The following is a 20389-nucleotide window of genomic DNA, read 5'->3' on the forward strand; positions in this document are numbered from 1 at the left end:
TAACTTGCAATGTATGTATAAATAAATAAATAAATATCATGGGACACTTGACACCAATATTGACCTAGTCCCAAACTAAGCAAAGCTTGTACTATGGATACAAGGCAACATTGAATTTTTTATAGTACCATTTTGTCGGCATAGTTTAGATAATTATATTCGTGCCAAATTACAGCTTTCTAGCATTGATAGTCCGTGAGCAAAGCCTCGGACGGACAGACAGACAGACAGACAGACATGGCGAAGCTATAAGGGTTCCGTTTTTGCCATTTTGGCTACGGAACCCTAAAAACAGAGCCCGCTCATATACTGATGTCTCCTATGCCGGCTTAGCTCAGGTAAAATCTTAAAAAAGGTTCTATAATTCTCAAAGACAATTCACATTTTTCAGCTCCATACTTCAAAAACTATACCCACGCGAAGCCGGGGCGCGTCGATAGTATATCTATATAATATATATTATATAAACTTTCCGTAAAAAGTTATTTAACTGATTAATGTTCTACACCACATTTAAATCCGTCGCTTAGTTTAAAACATCTTCGCGCACAGACGGCGGAAAATAATTATTTTATACTTTGTAAAGATAGGGTACTCGTTCAGCGTAACTATCTCGTTGAATACATTTCACATTTTAATAAAGCTAGTATTACATGCAGTTGATATCTTCACCTCCCAATATCGACTGTATATTGTCTAATCGTGCTCCGTGTACACAACATAAATTTGCATACAACTTCAGGCTATACGGGGGCCCAGAAATTGCTTGCTCCAAGGCTCTAGCCGACAGCTTAAACAGCCAGTGTGTGTTCGAATACTAAGCGAATCCTACCATATTGGCCCGTCTAACCCTACCAAATTCAATACGTCAAGGCAAAACAACGGAACCAACACGCAAGAGCCTTCGCAAAACGGTCGGCCTGCAACGAAATGTGTTTGCTTCTTTGGAGACACATTAATTCGAGCGTATAACTAGTCTCTCCTTATGCGAATATTAAACGGGTGAAGCTACGCAAACCATATAAAGTAGTATTTTCTACGTGTTAAAGAGGAGTTTCGTTTGTGATTGTTAGCAAGCAGCTGGGGTGGAGGCCAGATGAAGTATGTAGCTCAGCGTATATGTTTGGACGTTGCCAGGTGGGATTAACAACTTGGACGGGTTTTGAATAAAATCAACGTCATAATTTGATGCGGGGTCGTTAAAAGCTTTAAGACCAGTTAAGGCGTTCCGGGAGACAGCCGGAGACGCTTAAGATTTGTATCATTTTGTATAAAGCGTATTCTCAGGAGTTAAAGCATCAAGCACAACTCGCAGTACAAGCGAAGAACATTCAAACTCACACAATTAAAGTTTTATGTTACAGAAAAAAAATCGATTGTTTCTGGCAAAGATAAATACCGAAGATTGGAGACTGAAAAACCTAAAGCTATTTTTCGTTATAAAATAACAAATTGTTTAACAACTGTATAAATCAAATCAGATGAAGTTCGTAATTTTTTACATTTACAATACAACACAATAACTCTTTATTGAAGACCAACACATAGAAAGCAGTAGATACAGAAAACACATATTATTATGCAAAAGATTTTTAATTTTAATTTAAGAGGAAGCCTTATATAAATGTAACAATTAAACATTAACACTTTCAGTGCCAATAATACGCTAGGCGCATTCTCTGTTTGTACGCAGTTTTCGTTGCAAAGCAGAAAAATGCGGCTACGCGCTACGAGCGTAGCCACGTAGCGATTTCGGCAGCAAATGTGTTAAATAAGAACTTTCCTACCTAACAATTTGTCGCTCACTGCCACGAGCACATACACATGCACACAACACACACATAAATTATCAGACACATATAAACGCGAAACCAAAACTATAACTGAATTTATGAGGGTAGTTAAATATTATATTGCAGTACAATTACAAGGTGCGTATAATGTTCAACGTCATGTAATTTTCCAACATGTAAGAAATAAATCATTTGTGTTCGAGCTTGAGCTCTTCGAAGCCAAAAAACTGCACAAAAACCTCATTAAAACTGCTCCGTGTTCCCATGTTTTTGCCTAAGTACCTATACCTATCAGCTTACATACCGCAAAACATACCAATCCCGCAAAGCATTGCATCACATGTACAACGTTTTACATAACAAATTGAGAACGTGCGGGACGGCGCGCCTTAATTAAGGGGAACATGATTAAAGACTGCACGGCTAATAATGGTTTTAAAATTCAGTATCTGGTATCGGTGGATTTTGAGGATGCTTTAGTTAGTAGTTAAGTTCAGCACGTGGGACGTGTAGTATGTTGAGAAGGGTGGTAGGTTCTAATGTGTTGATTTTAGAGGCACTAAATTGACTGAATTATAGTGCAAAGTATATCAGATTTGACTACGACACTCGTATTTAACAGCTGCTATTTTCACCTACCAGCCTGTTCAGGTAGGTAGTTTTTAGTACTAAAATCTATAACTATAGAGAATTGATAAGTTTAGTATTGTGTCAACATCTCTGAATAGCTAAGGTTATGAATGAAAAAAAAATCCTAACACTTAAGGGTCAATCAACTATTTTACCGACACTTTGGGCGTCTCCTGCGTTACCAAAATTGTCTCTGGCGCTACCAAGCAATCGTACATCCAACAAGATATTTCATGGTTTAATAGATTGAACTTGCGTAGGATGTCATGTATTTATGTACACCATCTTTTAAATTACAGAAAAAAACATGTTTACTTACAAAAATCTGCAATTGTTTGAAATGTCGCGGACAGATTAGAGTCGGTAAAAAGTTCATTGGATTTTAAAAAAAATATTAATAGTAAAATTCGGTCGGTGCTTTTGCCAATTAGTCGCCAACTGTAAATATAGCCAGATAATCCGCTTTTCCGACTAGTCTGCTACTAGCCGGGTACATCTCTAATTTGTTTAAGGCAAGTAAAAAAGTACATCTCACTGTCTTAAACGATGTTCATGATAGCATTAGTACTTACCCTAGTGCGTGGTCTGCCTTGCTGGTAGTCTGACCCGTATCCCCGTCCCTGTAGATAAAAAAATAGGTTAATATTTTATGCACATGGCAACATCAAAATGTAGGTACTTATTTATAAAATAATCTTATCTACCGAACATGCTGAAGATGCCTTGTGAGTTAATAACACGTTTTAGAAAATTTTATTATTCATTTAAATACTCGTACACGCTTTATTTTTAATTAATAAAAAGATAACTTACTTAACAAGCATTTATTTATGGTAAAGTAAATAATACGCATTCGAATATCATTTAAATATAAATACGCAATATAGCAAATAGCGGTGAAATGACTGGCACTTGAGGTATCCCATCTTAGGCCTCTAGGTTGGCAACGCATCTGCAATACCCCTGGTGTTGCAGATGTTTATGGGCGGTGGTGATCTCTTACCATCAGGAGACCCACTTGCTCGTTTGCCATCCAGTCGAATAAAACGTAAAACGTAAAAACGTTCAAAGAACTCAGTTCAAAAAAACCCAGACTCGAAAAAGCCTCCCTCTAAAAATAAAACGCCAAGAAAATCACGAGTCGACTTCACGGTGAAAAGTTTCAACTCCAAACTTAGGCGTATTACAGCGAAATGGACCAACTAAAGACTATGGAGACGAAAGTTGGCAAACCGCATAAACGTTTTGGTTAGCGCTCAGTAAGTTGTTTCAATTACAGATTAACGAATTAGCATGTTCCGGTGCGAGATGAAGCTTGGTTACTGTAGTTCGTGGAGGTTAAAGGTGATGATAACAATGAGGGTTTTCACAGAGACGAAATATCGCTAGATGGCGTTAGTGTCGTGAGGTACGTTTGACGTTTGCTCGTGATTGGTTAAATAACTAAATGAGCCAATCGCAAACAACGTCAAATGTGAAAACCCTAATTGAATGTAAATTTTGGTAGAAAATTGAACGTGTTTGAAATAGAAATGAGTGTTTTGTTAGTGTACTTCCCTGCGTCGTTAGGAATTAAAAAATAGTCTGTCTTTTTGTCGTTCGTCGTTGTAACACTAAAGGAAGTTTGAGACTCTGGGAAGGAGATGGGATAGTTTTTGATCCGGAAAATAATTCCCTCAGATCATAACACCCTGCTTAATTCACCTGTAGCACACAATAAATACTTTCACTTTGACTTTTTTCGGATCAGCGATAAAAAAAATCTTCGCAGATGAAGGTCATGGGCAGTAAGTAGTCGGCTATGAAAAAAATTACGCAATCACTGTATTAATTGGTTTGGACTACCCCGAATCTTTTATCTTAATTTTATACTTATTATTTTATATTGCAGCGGCAATAAAAATAAAAAATAAAACAGTTTTTAAATATCTATCTTTAGACCCGTGTTTAAGTTATTTGTTTCAATCAGCATTCAAAAGTGAGCTTACAGTCTTCATTGGTAACGATCAATTTTTGACTCCTTGAATGCACTACTGAAATGTTCATCTTGATCTAGAATCTAGATAAAGACACTGTACAGTCGGAGTAAAAAAAATTCGTCACCTTAAGATCTATTTTCCTTTGCTCAGTATGAGCGATTATCTGCTTTACCAATTGAGTATGACATACCTACTGCATCAAACTGTCAACCTGCTAAACATAATCTTGTTTAAAGGTGCCCATAGCAACCCTACCACTACACCTTGGTACTGACAAACACTGACAATTAAATAGAACATTATTTGATTCAAACTATTACGACGCTTTTTATTAAAAAGGTTTGGTATTGATATGAAACTAGATATATGTTAGAGGTGTATACTATTTTAACCCTTATTATCATGTCTAGTAAGTATAATTTGATATGCCCTTGTCTAAGAGTGCTTTGGTTTCAAAACGTACTAAGAGTCTATGACTGTATAAAGGAATCAATTTAATAACTGACGAAGGTTTTCCTACTCCCACTGTACGTAGCTAAAGTCTTACATCTGCGTCTTCGGCAGCAAAGTTAGGCTTCTTAGTATAGACACATTACTCGTATTATACTATGGTATTCAGCATTCATCCACTCTCCCAATCTCCAGACCAATCTAAAGGGTGCCAATGTACGTCAATATCTAATTGCGACATCGTATGCGGTGTACCATATACAGGATGTTATCATCCGTGTGTATCGTGTAATTGGTGGTCGACTTGCCAAACACACGGCGTGCTACAGGATGATCCAATTATTAGCTTACAAGTAAATCTGATTGGATATAACATGCTATCTTACAATGTATCAAACCGTATTGAATTTAAGACACGTCGAAGTAGGAGCTTGACATACGGAAACGATCGCACTTTGAAAGTTGTAAAAGTTTTAAATCGTTTTCGTTCTGGTAGAAACAACAAATTGTGTAGAGTGCAACTTTGAACGGTATACATTTAACAATTAAAGGGTTTGTATTCTTTCTTTCTAACCACCACCATCATTCCAGGCCAATAGGTACGTCCTACTGATGAGCACAGGCTTCTTCTCAGAATGAGAGGGCTTAGGCCGTAGTTCCCTCTCGGGTATAGAGCGGATTGGGAATCCAAAAGTGTTTTGTAACCAAAAAGTGCCAAATGGACTCTATTTAAACTCTATTGTCTATCTATCCATCTAATGATTCAAATTTTTGCGATTTTCTCTCATAATTAATACATTTCTTAATGTGCACTTTCTCTAAAGGTACACTTTTTTAAAAGAGCCGTATTTAATAAATGGTAAAAGAGTAAATTTTGGGAGCGTATGCATTAGAATGCATGCTCGTGTCGCACTAAACTGATTGCTCCCAACTAGTGCAATCACCAAGGAAAAAAAATCAATCTATTACATTGTCAGGAACTGATTCGTTTTAGTACTTAGTAGCTACATGTTCTGGAAAGAAAGTTTTAAGACCTTAAAAGCCATTCTTCGATCTTGCCTCGTCCTCGGACCAAAAAGATTTCTATCTGTCATGTAAATAAATGTAGAGAGCGCAGTAATCGAATATCGGCGCGTATTTGACCACGTCGGTGATTTCCGAACTGATTGCGTACGATAAAAAAAAGAATTCTCCCCGGAGGGGTGTCGTCCTGATTTTTTATGTAAACGTTCAATTTGTTAGGAAAACAATTTATTTTGTTTGATTATGGTCGAGGTGAAAAATATGAGTTCGTTATTTTTTTCGTTTAGCTACGTTGTGAAACATGGTTCCAATTTTGAAAACTTTGTACCCTTGATAAATATAAAGTGAGCCCCAGTAGACTAATATCGTAATGCAAAGATTTGTATGTGCAGTTGTTTCATTTTAACTGGGTGCATCAATACCAACTCTTATTCTTCGTTAATAAAAAATATGAATTGTGCAGTTTCCACAATGTACATTTTTTTTACTTAGGGCATTGAATAATTGGTGTCATTCTAAAAGCTAAGTCAAGATAAGGCGTTTTCAGCCCTTTTTATTTTGTTTGGAAGTAACTTGGATAGACTAAGTAATGAACTCGTTTAATTTTATATTGACATAAATTTATATCAATATTTTCGTCACTTTGTATATTGACGACATTCGATTATTACATTTACCGCAGAAACTTCGTTTAGGTCCATAAGGCCTTTAGACACACACAAACATCACGCCTGTATTTCCAAATGGGGTAGGCAGAGCACACGAAACGTTACGGCATCGGAGCCACTTTTAGCAATTTTAGATTTTAAGTTTGACAAAAACGGTACAATAGTGACAGGTTGCTAGCCTGTCGCCTACGGTATACCTTAACCTATATATCCTTTGTCGCCTCTTACGATATCTACGGAAGAAATGGAGAGGTGTAATTCTAACCCGACACCACACTGGTTTCATATTGATATAAATTTATATTAATATTTTCATCACCTTCTATGTTGACGACATTCGACTATTACATTTACCACAGATACTTCGTTTACGTCTATAAAGCCTTTAGAAGTGGGTAAAATCAAGTGCAAGATTTGTTTAGACAACGCCTTAGTTAGTTACAAGTTAATATACCTAGTAAAAAAACTGAAGCAATAAATGTTAAATGCTTAAATCGCTTTTACGCATGTATTTAGCCACAGCAAAGCCAGATTTCCGAAACAGGAAAACGCCAGTCATTTTTCCTATCGGATAAAAACATTCGTCGAGCAAACAGAGACAATCCATGGCGGAATATTGCGACTGTATCCACCTTGCTAGAAAAACGAAATTTTCGTGACATCAAAAGGAAACGATTTTTATGTAATATCCCGCTTGCGTCGCCTTTGTTTCAAACGGCTTTGGCCCCCGATTTGTCAAGAACACACCCGGAACACGACAAGTTGACGTGACCAATTAGACTAGCTCTGGGCTGTTGTAATAGAGCCTACTATCGATTGACTCAGCAACCATGCTGACGTTGCCTACGTTGGAAGTACAAGGAAATTGGATTCTGTTCAGGTTTAGAACCTTTCTCAGATTAAGTCGGTGTCTAAAAGTCTGAGAATCTCTTGGGTTTAGGAATCTGAATGTACGATGAGAAGGACGGAATTGACAATAGATCACTCGCTAGGGATTCAAATTGGGTTGAAAAGATAGGTAAGACCAGTGAAGTTAATTAGCAAAAAGTACTGAGATAGCCGATGAATGACTAACACTTAATTATAAGTTATGGTGATGGGATGTGTTTTAAATTAAATATAATTGTGCGTTCTATTTAGTAAAACTGCAAGGAGTTTCTTAAGTTTATTGCCGACGACATTATTTTCTTGAGTCCTTAACTAAATGCTACAATATCTGCTGTGCAATACAAAATGCTGTGCATTTTATGGGATTTTACAACGGGATTTACTATGACGAACTTATTTAGTACCATTTACGACAACGCTGCAATAGCAATCAAAACTTGCTCTTCAGGACATTAAAACATTAAGGCATTAAGCTAACATACTTGCTCTTAAATTGAATTGTAGCTTAAATAATGTAGAGGCTATAGCCTTAGCTATAGTCATAGCTATATTTACATCACCATTAGTTAGTTGCTACATTTGACTACGACTGAAGAGAATTTATTTAATACTACATATATAGCGAGAAAAAAAATAGGGCATTAGGGTTTCGTTTCGGAGGCCAAGACCCTCTTTGGGTCCCTGAGCCAAATTAGTTAGTTTTTTAGGGTTTCAGTGACAGATCCTTGGATCCGCTATATTGCTATTATGTCTGTTTGACAACTTTGACATTTGTGTCACACTTGTGATTGGTTAGTTATCTAAATAAGCCAATCGCAAGCAAGACGGTAACGTCAAACAGATGTCACGATTCTAACGCTTATTGTTGAGCATGCCAACCTTTTCATCCATTTACATTTTAGTAAGTAGAATTACACTGCAACAAAGTCAAGCAATAACTACCAAACTGAGTTAAGCCATCAAAAACTGGGCATTTTAATTAGTATTTCAAAAATATATATTAAGGCATTATTTGAACCCATCATATTCGATTTCTTGGACGAACTCCTCTCCCCTCAGTCACGGGCGAGTTCGGGAGAACGCCCAAAAACTGGGTTATAATTTACAACTTTTAAACCGATCCAATGCTAATCCGAATAGACGGAATCCTTCGAAACACCGTAATTACCCTACCTGGATCGATCGGCAAACTTCAGCCAAAGTTTAATTGACTTCCAGAATATTTTGTGCTTAGAAGAATGTTGGATGCTCTTCCACCGCCGGGATGGATAATGTAAAGAATACACCAATGTGTAAAGATTTGATGCGCTTATATATAACTGGGTGCTGTTCAATCAGTACGAGTATAAAAACTTGTTCTACTTAAACATTCTGTTTAATAACGTGGATCATTTCACGTTTAGCATAACACTCATTTAGCATAGTATTTGATATGACGATCACGGGGTAAGTATAATAATTATTTTTAATAATAACATAGGCACTGTGTTTGAAGACTAAAAAGTAGATTAGGCTAGAATTTTATTAAGGCGCAAAGCAAAGCGCCTCAATTACATGGTGGACGCGGAGCTCCGTTGACAATCTACTATTGTTCGCCTATCTGTTAAGTTTTCCGTTTCATGCCAGGTTAGCTTGAAAATATCTCTTTTACGGATAAGTTCGCCTTTGTACTCTTTTTGTTTGTTTTTTTTTATATTACATTTGTGTTTTATGTACAATTAAGTGTTTACATACATACAGTCATACGAGTATACGTTTTAAGAGGTTTTAAGTATTATTATTTAATATAATTACTAAAATATTCATTTAAGCAATTTGTTGTTATGTTGTCTTTCGTGTAGGTACAGTCGAGTTCATAAACTTGTTGGCATGATCAAAAATATCTGAACACGCTTCTACGCCGTTGGCAATAGAGTCGTGTTCAGATATTTTTTCTCACAAGTTTTTTCTTTAGTGGACCTCTATGATCCTCAAGAAATATATCTACAAAATTTAAAGTCTTCAGGTTTAGTCAGTGAGTTGTCTTTTTGTCTGCAAGTTACGTTATAGGTATAGATTTTTTTGTATTGATTCTAAAGATTACCCCTAACATAAACACGATATAAAACGCTATAAAACTCAAAGCATCATATCCAGTACTTAGAACTAAAGAAGATAGTGTTTCTGTACAGCCAACATAGCTCTTGTCGCTTCCCCCGTCTCGAGGGAGCGCTATGCTATTAATCATAATGTTTCTTTTTTTTGTTCCACAACATGTCGTAAATTACCTATGTTATTATTGTCTGCGATATTATGAAGAAAATTGGACATTGTTTTAAGTTTTATTAAAGGAGGAAGCGGTGGAGCGTTTCATACTGTAAAGATCTCTACAAATTACAACGTATCATGGCATGACCGTAAAAGGAACGTGTCAGACAGTGTCAAACGGAATGTCAAACGCATACATGACACGCGACGACGACGGCCGGTTACGAAACGGGCGTAGTAAATGATATTGTAACGGATAACTCACGTCTTAAATCGAGGTTAGCTTGACATTTTTCGGGCTATTTCGTAGCCCTTTTTCATCGCGCGAGCAGAGAGGTGGCGCGTAGTGCGCGTGTTGCGAAATAGCCCGAAATATGTCAAGCTAAACTCGATTTAAGACGTGAGTTATCCGTTACAATATCATTTAATATGAGTGAGTCCCCACGGTAGTTTCATGTTCAAAAGTGGGCATAGTCTCATGCTTTTCGATACAAAGAATATATTTTTGCCTGACCCGTTGCTGTTACGGTCATCGTATGATACGGTGTAATGGGCAGAGACCTTAATTGAAGTCTCTTTGTTCCATTCTCCATAAAAACAAGTCCCGGTCTCATTTGAAAACTAGGCAACAGAAATAGATGAAATTTTGTAAGTATGGACAAGGGACAAGACGTAATTATCTATGCCTGTGGTTTTTAGATTTCCATATAAAATTCGTCAAAAAAAAGATGTCATCTTTGCACGTGAATTACAGACTAATAAAACATTTTTACAAAAATCGAAAAAACCACAGGCATAGAAAATATAATGAATATTATTTTATTTAAAAAAAATGATTGTAAAATATCATTGATTTCTGTGCTATACTTTTCGTATAATATGAGGACAACGAAACCCAAAATTCAACCGCCCAAATCTTGAAAAGCCTCAGCTATCTCGATATATATACGGACGTCGTTGCGGAAGGCATGGGGGGGACGGCTGCGAGCGCTTATGTCACGAGCGATAAAGACAGCAATATCCCAAACGAATACTAACGCGGCCGCGCGGCCGGCAGGGAAACTTCTCTTAACGGTGGTAGACCATGTATTTGGCCGATGGTACCTAGATAACTGATACCTAGACATCGACATAACACATAAGGTAAACGTCCAAGTGCTCGACACGCTAATCCCCAATAGATGACACCCTGCTCTCAACTCTATTGCTAATGACATAAAATTAAAGATGCCATCTATTGGGATACTCTCGAGCACTCGTACGTTTACCTTAGGCTAGTTTTTATCCTGTTTTTCTCGCGAGATTAGGATGAAATTTCAAAATCATAATCGCTGTGTTTTAAGTCATGAAATTAGAGTAATCGTTGGATACTAACTAACTAGTAATAAGAAGAATAGAAATACAATTTCCTTTCCCAATCGATGTCGTTACTTTTAAGGCACTTGTCCCACCGCCGACGATGAGATTATGGAATCACTTTCTTGTCCGTTCATTTGTCTGTCATGACCCTTTTTTAAGTACGTTTTTGGGTAATTTATTGAATCAGGCGTTACTTTGCGGAGGTCCATATCAATGAACTAAAATAATTTCTTTGCGCACCCGCGACCTTATGATAGCTAAGTTTACGCAAGATATGCGTGTTCATGCAGTTCCTCCACCTCCACACGTTTACGTACATTTTTAGGAGCTGTACAAGCCGCAGATGATTAAGAATACCAATAAAATCACATTTTTTTTAAAAACCCAAACTTCAATTGTTTTCTCTACACCACACATCGCCGTGCGTACGAAATTGCGAAGGAAACAAAGTTCTACTCCCTTTACAACCCGCGGGTCGCCCCAGTCCCGCGACTGCAACATTAATCATTAAATATCGCGAAGCCGTCGCAGAGAACACTTTTACCGTCCAAACTGGAGCCATTATTTGCTAGCCAGTCTTTTACGAACACATAACGAGTTTCTTGAACGACGCTTGGGACGACACGCAGCGGGACGAATGGGATGGGTATATGGGGAACGTTTTGGTATTGCAAAGGGTTGGAAAAATTTTGGTTAAATGTGATAAAAAGGTAAGTATAAGGCAACTGGAGTTTAGGATTTACACAGTCAAAGAAACTGAATCTTGTTTCAGGATGGAACCTATGTGCTACTTATGTCATATTGACATTCCATACATCTGTTAAAGAAATCATAGTGAAATTTAGTAAGAAAAGGTCCCATCTTAGTTTCGTCGACTGTACAGTGTGTCGGGAAAAGGATGTAGAAACGTCAGGAGGTGATATATATACTTAGAAAGAGATTTATTTGAACCCTTAGGACCTGTTTCACCAGTCGTTGTGATTAATGTTTGTGATACCGTCTCTGTTTATTTTATTCGAATAAACAAAGACGGCATTACATTAATATATCTGTTTCATAAAATTTATCAATGAGTGGTGGCCCTCAATGTCGTGTAAATGTGGGATACTTTTAAAAAAATACACCCAACAAAGAAATATAGTTATATAGTAAATCATAATTATCACGCATATTGATCTAGACATTTCAGGTAGGTAGGTAGCTCTTCTGAATACTCCTGGTGTAGATACAGGATACAGTGTATAGGAGATCCTCAATTATCTGCGTCAGTCGGTTTTTGGCTTTTTATGATGCTTTTTGTAGCCCAAGTTGAATAAAGATCGACTTGACTTTGACTAATTATAGGAGAGTGGGTCACAGTGGAGCATATTTTTTTCAAACTGATTTCATCACTCTAGCGTCTCTTCAAAAACCTCACCTTTTTTTCTCAAAACAAACGTTTAATATATGTTTGAAAAACAAAGACAAAGAAAGCACTTGGGAAGTTCAGTAATAAAATATATATATTAAAAAAAAGCCGCGTGATCCTCGGTAACCCCATGGCTGGGTAATCACTGATAATAGTAATAAAATTTATTCAAATTAATTTCGGTACAAAATAACAAAATACAATATTTCACTTAAAATCTATGTAACACGTGTGCCTGAACTAGGATAATTCATGTGTCTCAGGCTAAACGAGCTAACATTTACGTACTAAAATAATCACCAAGGAAAAATGAACAAAGTACGGTGTAATATAATAGGTAGTATTTACGTAGAAATTAGACAAAATCAAAATAACAAAATTGTAATATATTTACTTATAAGATATTATCAGGTCAAACATAAATACTGTGCGTCAGTGGATTTTTACTGGGTTAGAGTGTTGGTTCATAGATTGCTGATTAAGACATCATGTCTATTACATTTGACCTAGAAATTGTGCGATTGATAGTAAGTGTTGATTAAATGTGCATAATGAATACTAGGATTATACTGATGAATATTTGTTAATAGTACCTTCTGTGCGTTGACCTCTCGCGTCGATATGCCCATCTTCTCGTGGTGTCGCAGCTGCACGGGGTATATGATCTGGTAGTAGTGGGCCCCAATGTTCCGGACCAGCTCCTGGTTCTGCCTGTACTCACGAAGCAGCCGCTCGACCTCGCCTGTAGACAAGAGAGGCGCTCGTAAATGTACATAATAAATAAATATCACGGGACAATTCACACCAATTAACCTAGTCCCAAAGTAAGCTTAGCAAAGCTTGTGTTATGGGTACTAAGCAACGGATAAATATAATTATATTAGAACCCGAGATCTACCTGAGATATACTTGAGAACAAACATTCGTATTTTTCATACAAATATCTGCCCCGACACGGGAATCGAACCCGGGACCTCAAGCTTCGTAGTCATGTTCTCTAACCACTAGGCCATCTGGTCGTCAAACATACATACATGGTGGAATCCTATCCTACCTCACTAATATTATTAATGTGAAATTTTGTAAGTCTGTTTGTTTTTTTGTTACTTCATCACGTCTAAACCGCTGAACTGATTTAGATGGAATTCGGTATACAGATAGTTTGCGTCCCGGGGAAGGACGTAGGCTAGTTTTTGAAACTTTGCCACATGTCTGTTCGCGGCTGTGCAGTCGAATTCAAAAACATATATACAGCCATAGCGTCAAAAATGTATAATAATAATAATATTTATTCATCTTTCATAAGAATACAATGAATACAAACTTATGGGCGACACTTATTAGAAGAGACAAAAAACACACATTACCCTAAACTAGGAAAATTAATCCCTGTGTGACTTAAACTACCTTAAATATATACATTGACCATAATTATGTTTAGTGGCATATAGGTATCGACCATAATTATGTTTAGTGGCATATTGGTATATAGACATTTTTGACGTCTTGGTAACGTATATAATATTAATGCCCTTGACCGTACTTTATAAACATAAACAGGATATCAAGACCATTAAGTTTGATTTTTTAGAGACATAGGGAACTCCTGGTAGGCGAGTTTGATTTGCACTTAGCTGATTTTATTAAGCAATAAATTTTCGCAATTAAGTCACAAGTGTATTAACTTTATACATCTAAAAAAAGTCAGAACAATAAATAGTTATTGGATAAAGCCTAATTTTATTATTAACGAGTCTAACTGAAACTTTTATAAAGTAATCGAAAACAGGCGCACAAATTGTTTGGTTATTTGTAACAACTTCTGAGTTATTGTAGTATTATTCTATTTACATTTACAGTTTCTTTAGTAAATTGGAAGACCCTCGGCGGATTTGTTAAAAAAGGTTTCTCGGACAGCCTAAATTCAATAGTAAATTTAACGTTACTGGAAATAAATAAATCAACTAGGGAAATCTCGCAAAATGTAGAGATATGGTTCGTAAATAAATTTATTCGGGGTATTATGGAATCATAGCTTTTGTTTTGGATGTTAAGAGGTAAAAGCTCCATTAGGACAGATTTTGTGAAATGGAGTTCCAATACGAGTAAAGAGACGAAGTAACGAGTGCACGTCAGACTCTAAAGTAAAATTTACCTACTTAATTATGCTCATACTAATCCATTTTATTATTTATTAATTTATCAATAAAAATTACATGATTACAGTAAATACATATACCCCTGGTGTTGCAGATGTTTATGGGCGGTGGTGATCTCTTACCATGACCCACTTGCGAGTTTTACATCCAGTCGAATAAAATAAAATAAAAACCAGTGTACTGTTAAATCAATTATAATTCCACGTCAAATTCAATTCAAAATCATTTATTGGTCAGTTTCCTATCCTTGCTAAGTGCGTAAGTAGTCAGAATACTAGATATGAAGATAGAGGAAAAAAAAACAATTAATGAGAAATATAAGCATTTTAAGTTAACAGCACATTAATGACGGTTGAAAGAAGAAATTGACTAGTCGACATTTTTGTAAAAAATCTGAGACAGCTCAAACGACATTTACTGATTCTGGACATGTATATAACTCACTGTATTAAAAAAAATACGCTTAGTCAATTTCTACTTTCAAGCTTCGATATGTTAAGTCACAAAATACAGATAGTTCAGATCAATCTCCTGTATGTACTTCACTTTTCATACTTACGCTCGGCGGTCGCTCTAAGGTTGTCAACTATGGCTTATGCACCAAAAAACTATCGTGGTAGTGGCACTCTTATCTAGTTGTTTGATTTATTGTTGAGAATGAAAGGTAAGAATGGATAAATAAATGAATAACTAAAATATTTTAAGTATAATGCCATTGTTATATTATTATAAATTTGTCACAGAAAATATCTTGCGACGATTTCGTTATTGGCGAAATTCACGATTCTTTAATTTAAACAACCGTCCACTGAACAGTTATAATAACTATTTTTTTGTTGCTCCATTATTGCACAATAAAGTTCACAGACGCGTGTCTCAAGCGGATGGCTCTCGCGCTCGCACTGGTCCCAACCGGTCCGAGACACCGTGTCCGTGAGCAGTGTCTATGTGTGCGTTGCTCGAGCGCACTTGTATGGAGATTGACTTCTGAACTATCTGTGTTTTGTGGTTAAGTTGTCACAGCGCAACGAAAAGGCGCCGACGCACCATGTGCTGGGAGCCTGGGACATTGCTGCCATAGCGCGGATATGGCGAGCTGTCGAAACAATATACGTACAGTAGAGGAAATTGAACTACAACAAGAAAGAAAGAAAGAAAGAAAGAAAGAAAGAAAGAAAGAGAGAGAGAGAGAGAAAGAAAGAAAGAAAGAAAGAAAGAAAGAAAGAAAGAAAGAAAGAAAGAAAGAAAGAAAGAAAGAAAGAAAGAAAGAAAGAAAGAAAGAAAGAAAGAAAGAAAGAAAATACATTTATTCGGAACAGTGACAGAATAATTACATAAAAGTAAGACAAAGAAAACAGTGTTACTGTTCACGAAACGGACCCACCTCAGCATAATGCCGGCTCAAGAGCTGGCGCTGGTCTTCCGGTGGGGCCGTGAGGCCGACATTGCACGCTGCATGTGCAACCGAACCGTGCCTAATTGTGAACGCGACTGTCTATGGTCAGCGCTACCAACACAAGCCAAGCATGACATTGACATTGACAACTGACACGGCCAACCACACGTGCAGCAAGCTAGACGAGAACACAAGGTGGTGGAACCCTGTCATAAATATTTTGCTTTGATTTCTTTGGCATATTATGTATGGCACATCAATATCACATATAGGAGCACAAATATTCCATTCTGTGACTTGTTTTAATTCCTACTGTGTATTTATACTGTACGAGTTAACGAAAGAAAGAAAAGGGAGAAAAAAATAATTATTCGTGACTTTTCGTGATTTTTTTCTTAACGTACGAAGTGAGAAAAAGAAATTTAAATTTAAAAACTAAAAAATAAAATGAAACTTAAACTCAAATAATTCATTTTTAATAAGAGGTACATGTGAAGTTGGAAAACATATTGAAAATAACTGCCATAATTTGCTTTTTAGGCGTATAATATTATTTTTCTTAAAATTAATACGGGTTAATTTTCTTACTAATTAACATTAGATACAGATACCGTAAAATCATGTTCTAAAAATTCATAACTTAGAACTTAGTAGCATGCACTTTTCAACTCTATGTTCGCATTTAGGGTAAACTAATAACATGGTTCAATATCCTATCTGATAGCCCTAAAACCAGTTAATACACGGGCAAGCACCTCATCCAAGACACGTTTCGGCCAAAAATCACAAACCGTCCCAAAACTACAAACAAACCATCCGTGCTCAACCTTCGGTGTAATGTTTAATTAAATGTTTCGATTACACTTCAGAAGCAATTTTCTCGGCAGTCGATATTTTTGCTACAGTTTTAGGTACGTCAATATTGGATTATGTCCCTGAACGAAATTAATTTAGCATCACTTTTGGCGATGGCACACGCAATTAATTTTGATTGGCGGCTCGAGGATAGACCTTTTCATCGAGTCTCCCAGTAATATTATATCGCTGTGTGTTCAATGATTATACCATATTTTAATCATTTTTTCCGAATTGTAACATTATCGATGACATCCACTGAAAATCCACTTAACTGGCAGTTCGTTTGTTAAACTTCAGTTTTATTTTATTATTTTACATTTCAATCGTAACAGATAGCCGAGTGGTTAGAGAACCTGACTACGAAGCTTGAGGTCCCGGGTTCGCTCCCCGGCCGGGGCAGATATTATTTATTTTGTATGAGTAATTGCTGCTAATGTTTATTTTAGGACTTGGATTTTGAATATGTATAATTATATATCTATTTATCTATAAAAGTACGTTTATAAATTATCTAGTAAGCATAATGCAAGCTAGTTTGAATCTAGGTCATTTGGTGTCAATTGTCCCATGATATTTATTTATTTGTATCCGAGTATCAATGTAAAACAAAAAACAGGTTACAGTACAACGGTGAGCCAGAGCTTGAAGTTTCAAAAATTAAAACAATAAAATGGAATACATTTTTGTAAATCCATGTTGTGCAAATGAAATAAAGAATGGTTTGTTAAAGCGTTCTAGCGGCTGGTAACGAGAGTTGGCACGGTCGGCAATTGGAGCCACTCCATCGTGATGGAGACTGAATCCGTAATACAGGTTTTATTTTATGAAAATAAAAGGTTTATTTCAGTTAACTATTCAAAATTGAATTGGTGCTCTCGAAAGGTTACGAGCCCTTCGTCAAAAAGGTAAGGCGTAAAATTATAAATTATTAGTAAATCCCACCTATCCTCACTTTTACTTTTACGCACACTGTCGAGCACACACACACTCACACACACACACATAAAGTTGCATACACACCTACTGTTTTTAGTTTAACCAACCCTCCCCCCCTGTTTTGTCACTTTACCTATTTAAGTTTTTTCTCTTCTTTTTTTTGAAATTACCCAGTGTGTTTAAATTTTAAATTTTAAGTTTTAAGCTAAATCATGTAAAGAGTTTTTTACCCGAATCCCGGCACGGACCACTGGCAATGCAATTTTGTAATGCGATACCTACCTTTTCAATAAACTATTTTTTTTTTATTAGTTTTAATTCTGGTCTGTTTTCTTTTAATTAATATTATTCGCTGTGCAATAAGACCACGACTGGGACTCTTTAACATTAAGGCTACAGTTGTTGTTGTTATTTTTATGTAATACTAGGTTTTAGATAACCAGATCCAAACCGTTGGGGGAGAAAAGTTCTCGAGTGGCGACCGCGAACCGGAAGACGAAGCGTTGACAAGCCTCCCGCTAGGTGGACTGACGACATCCTGCAAATTGCGGGCAACCGGTGGATGCAAGTGGCGAGTGGTCGTTCATTGTGGCGTTCTAAGAGGAAGGCCTTTGTTCAGCAGTGGACGTCCTCCGGCTGATGATGATGATTTTAAGGTTCTGTTTTCAAAATAAACAAAGGGGTTACTTTTATGCGTCGTATCGGCACGTTTTGTCTCTATATATTTTATAAAGATTCTTTTACTTTTTTATGTACTACCAGTGCTATTGTTCCAAATGAAGATTAATATTATTATTACCTACTCCACAAAGCATGGATGCATTTAGTTGAAATGAATGTGGAATACTTGCAGCTACCATCTCTTGCAACCGACAAAAAAAGAGGTCCCTGGTTTAAAATATACAGTCTTTTGAAAGCTCACAACACAGAGAAAACATCCAAAACTACTGAACCGTAAGCAAACTCATTGTTATGTTAGAAATACCTTATAGTTGATAAACTTATTTAAGTATGTTAGCTTTTATGCGTGTTGCGGCAGCCGCCGAGCCCCGTGCTCCTATGAAGAAGGGCTACGAAATAACCCGAAATATGTCGAGAGTTATCCGTTAAAATATAATTTAATATATGTTAGCTTGCTTTTCGCACGGAACCCTCAGTGCGCGAGTCAGACAAATTCAAACCTATTTATTCACCTCACATATGTCACGCACTTGATTGATTAGGTATTTTATGTCACCATACACCCATGCGCGCTTGTTTGGCTTGAGTAATTAAAGTACCTAGTCAAGAAATTTCTTTACCACCCTAAGATTCAGTCAAGGTCATTAAGATATATTATTGAGTATTTAAGTTAGCAATACATCTTTATGCACCTAACCATAAAGTCGATGTATACATACCTATGTAAGTATGTATATCTATTGATTTGGCTGTATAGGTATTTATGCCCTCTACTGTTTAATGTCAGTTGTGTGACATTCAGCAGTGGAGACAATTTATTATTTATAGGTCAACGAGAAAATCCTCTTCATTGGATTTTGTTAATGATATTTTATTATATTATATTATATTATATTTAGTCTATAACTGTGTCCCACTGCTGGGCAAAGGCCTCTCCTCTTGACTTCCACATCTCCCTATCCAGAGCTATATTTGGCCACTTAAGATATTTTATCTTATCTTTTTTATCTTATTGGATATTTTAGCTTTTAAAAAATGGTAAAGCTCTTATTATGTTGATTATACCTAAAGAATCCCATTATATTCTCAAAATAAGCCCCGAAAAGACTCGTTCAGGTTTAATAGAACAATACATCATTCATCTGAATGCCGAGCGGCGGCACCAAGCATCCGCAACTCACAAAAGCGAGTCGCGGACGAGTTCGGTGGGGAAACAGAGCGTGAGTAACGCTGCACGTAATGCCACGGCAGAGGGTGGGACAGCTGCGGCATTTGGCAATATTGGCACTTGTGTTGAAGAAGGAATGTACGAGTAAATAGTAAAATAAAATAAAAACTTAAAGTTAATCGATAAAGGTGATTAAAAAAGTGAAGAAGAGATTAAACTGATGTGAGAATGGGCAGCAGCACTATTGCCAACAACGAACTTCGGACTCCAGCACTGCAGTATGCAGTGCCTAAGATAAATCACAGCACTATATTCCCCAAGGAAGTCGTTATGTAGATTCACGGGCTGATCCTCAACCGCCAACCACCAAGAGTGTAGGTAGCGACTTAGAAGAGTGAAGCATCTGCCAGAAAGCTGTGACGGTAATAGAGAGTCATTGTGAGTGGAAGTAGAGCGCATGACGCGGCTGCTAGTGATTCGACGCTCGCCCTGTTTTGGATTATTTCGAAATGAGAACGGGAATGAATTTACGTTGGACTAGTTTTTGAACGTGACTGCAATCGTGAATTGTTTTTGGGTAAGATTACTTTGACGTAGTGTTCCATACCCGCATTTTAAAAGGCCATGATAGCCGATTGATTTGACCTATGACCTTCTAAGAAAAAAGTCGTGAGTTCGACCCCGAATACGCGCCTCTAGCTTTTCGGAATTTGGGAAGGGAGAATGTTGGTATCTTTACAGTCGTG

The 20389-nt window shown here is 36.7% G+C and overlaps 1 protein-coding gene across 1 annotated transcript in view; it reads right to left on the minus strand.

The window, feature by feature from the left end:
- Positions 1-20389, minus strand: part of LOC141427743 (disintegrin and metalloproteinase domain-containing protein unc-71-like) — a 477668-nt gene that overhangs the window by 122074 nt on the left and 335205 nt on the right. The window contains exons 5-6 of the mRNA XM_074087335.1: positions 13039-13187; positions 2996-3043 (exon numbers count right to left, since the gene is read on the minus strand). Coding sequence (XP_073943436.1) covers positions 2996-3043; positions 13039-13187 — 197 coding nt within the window. The remainder of the gene's footprint in view (positions 1-2995; positions 3044-13038; positions 13188-20389) is intronic.

This window comes from Choristoneura fumiferana, chromosome 5 (genome assembly GCF_025370935.1).
Source record: "Choristoneura fumiferana chromosome 5, NRCan_CFum_1, whole genome shotgun sequence".
NCBI classification, from domain to species: Eukaryota; Metazoa; Arthropoda; class Insecta; order Lepidoptera; family Tortricidae; genus Choristoneura; species Choristoneura fumiferana.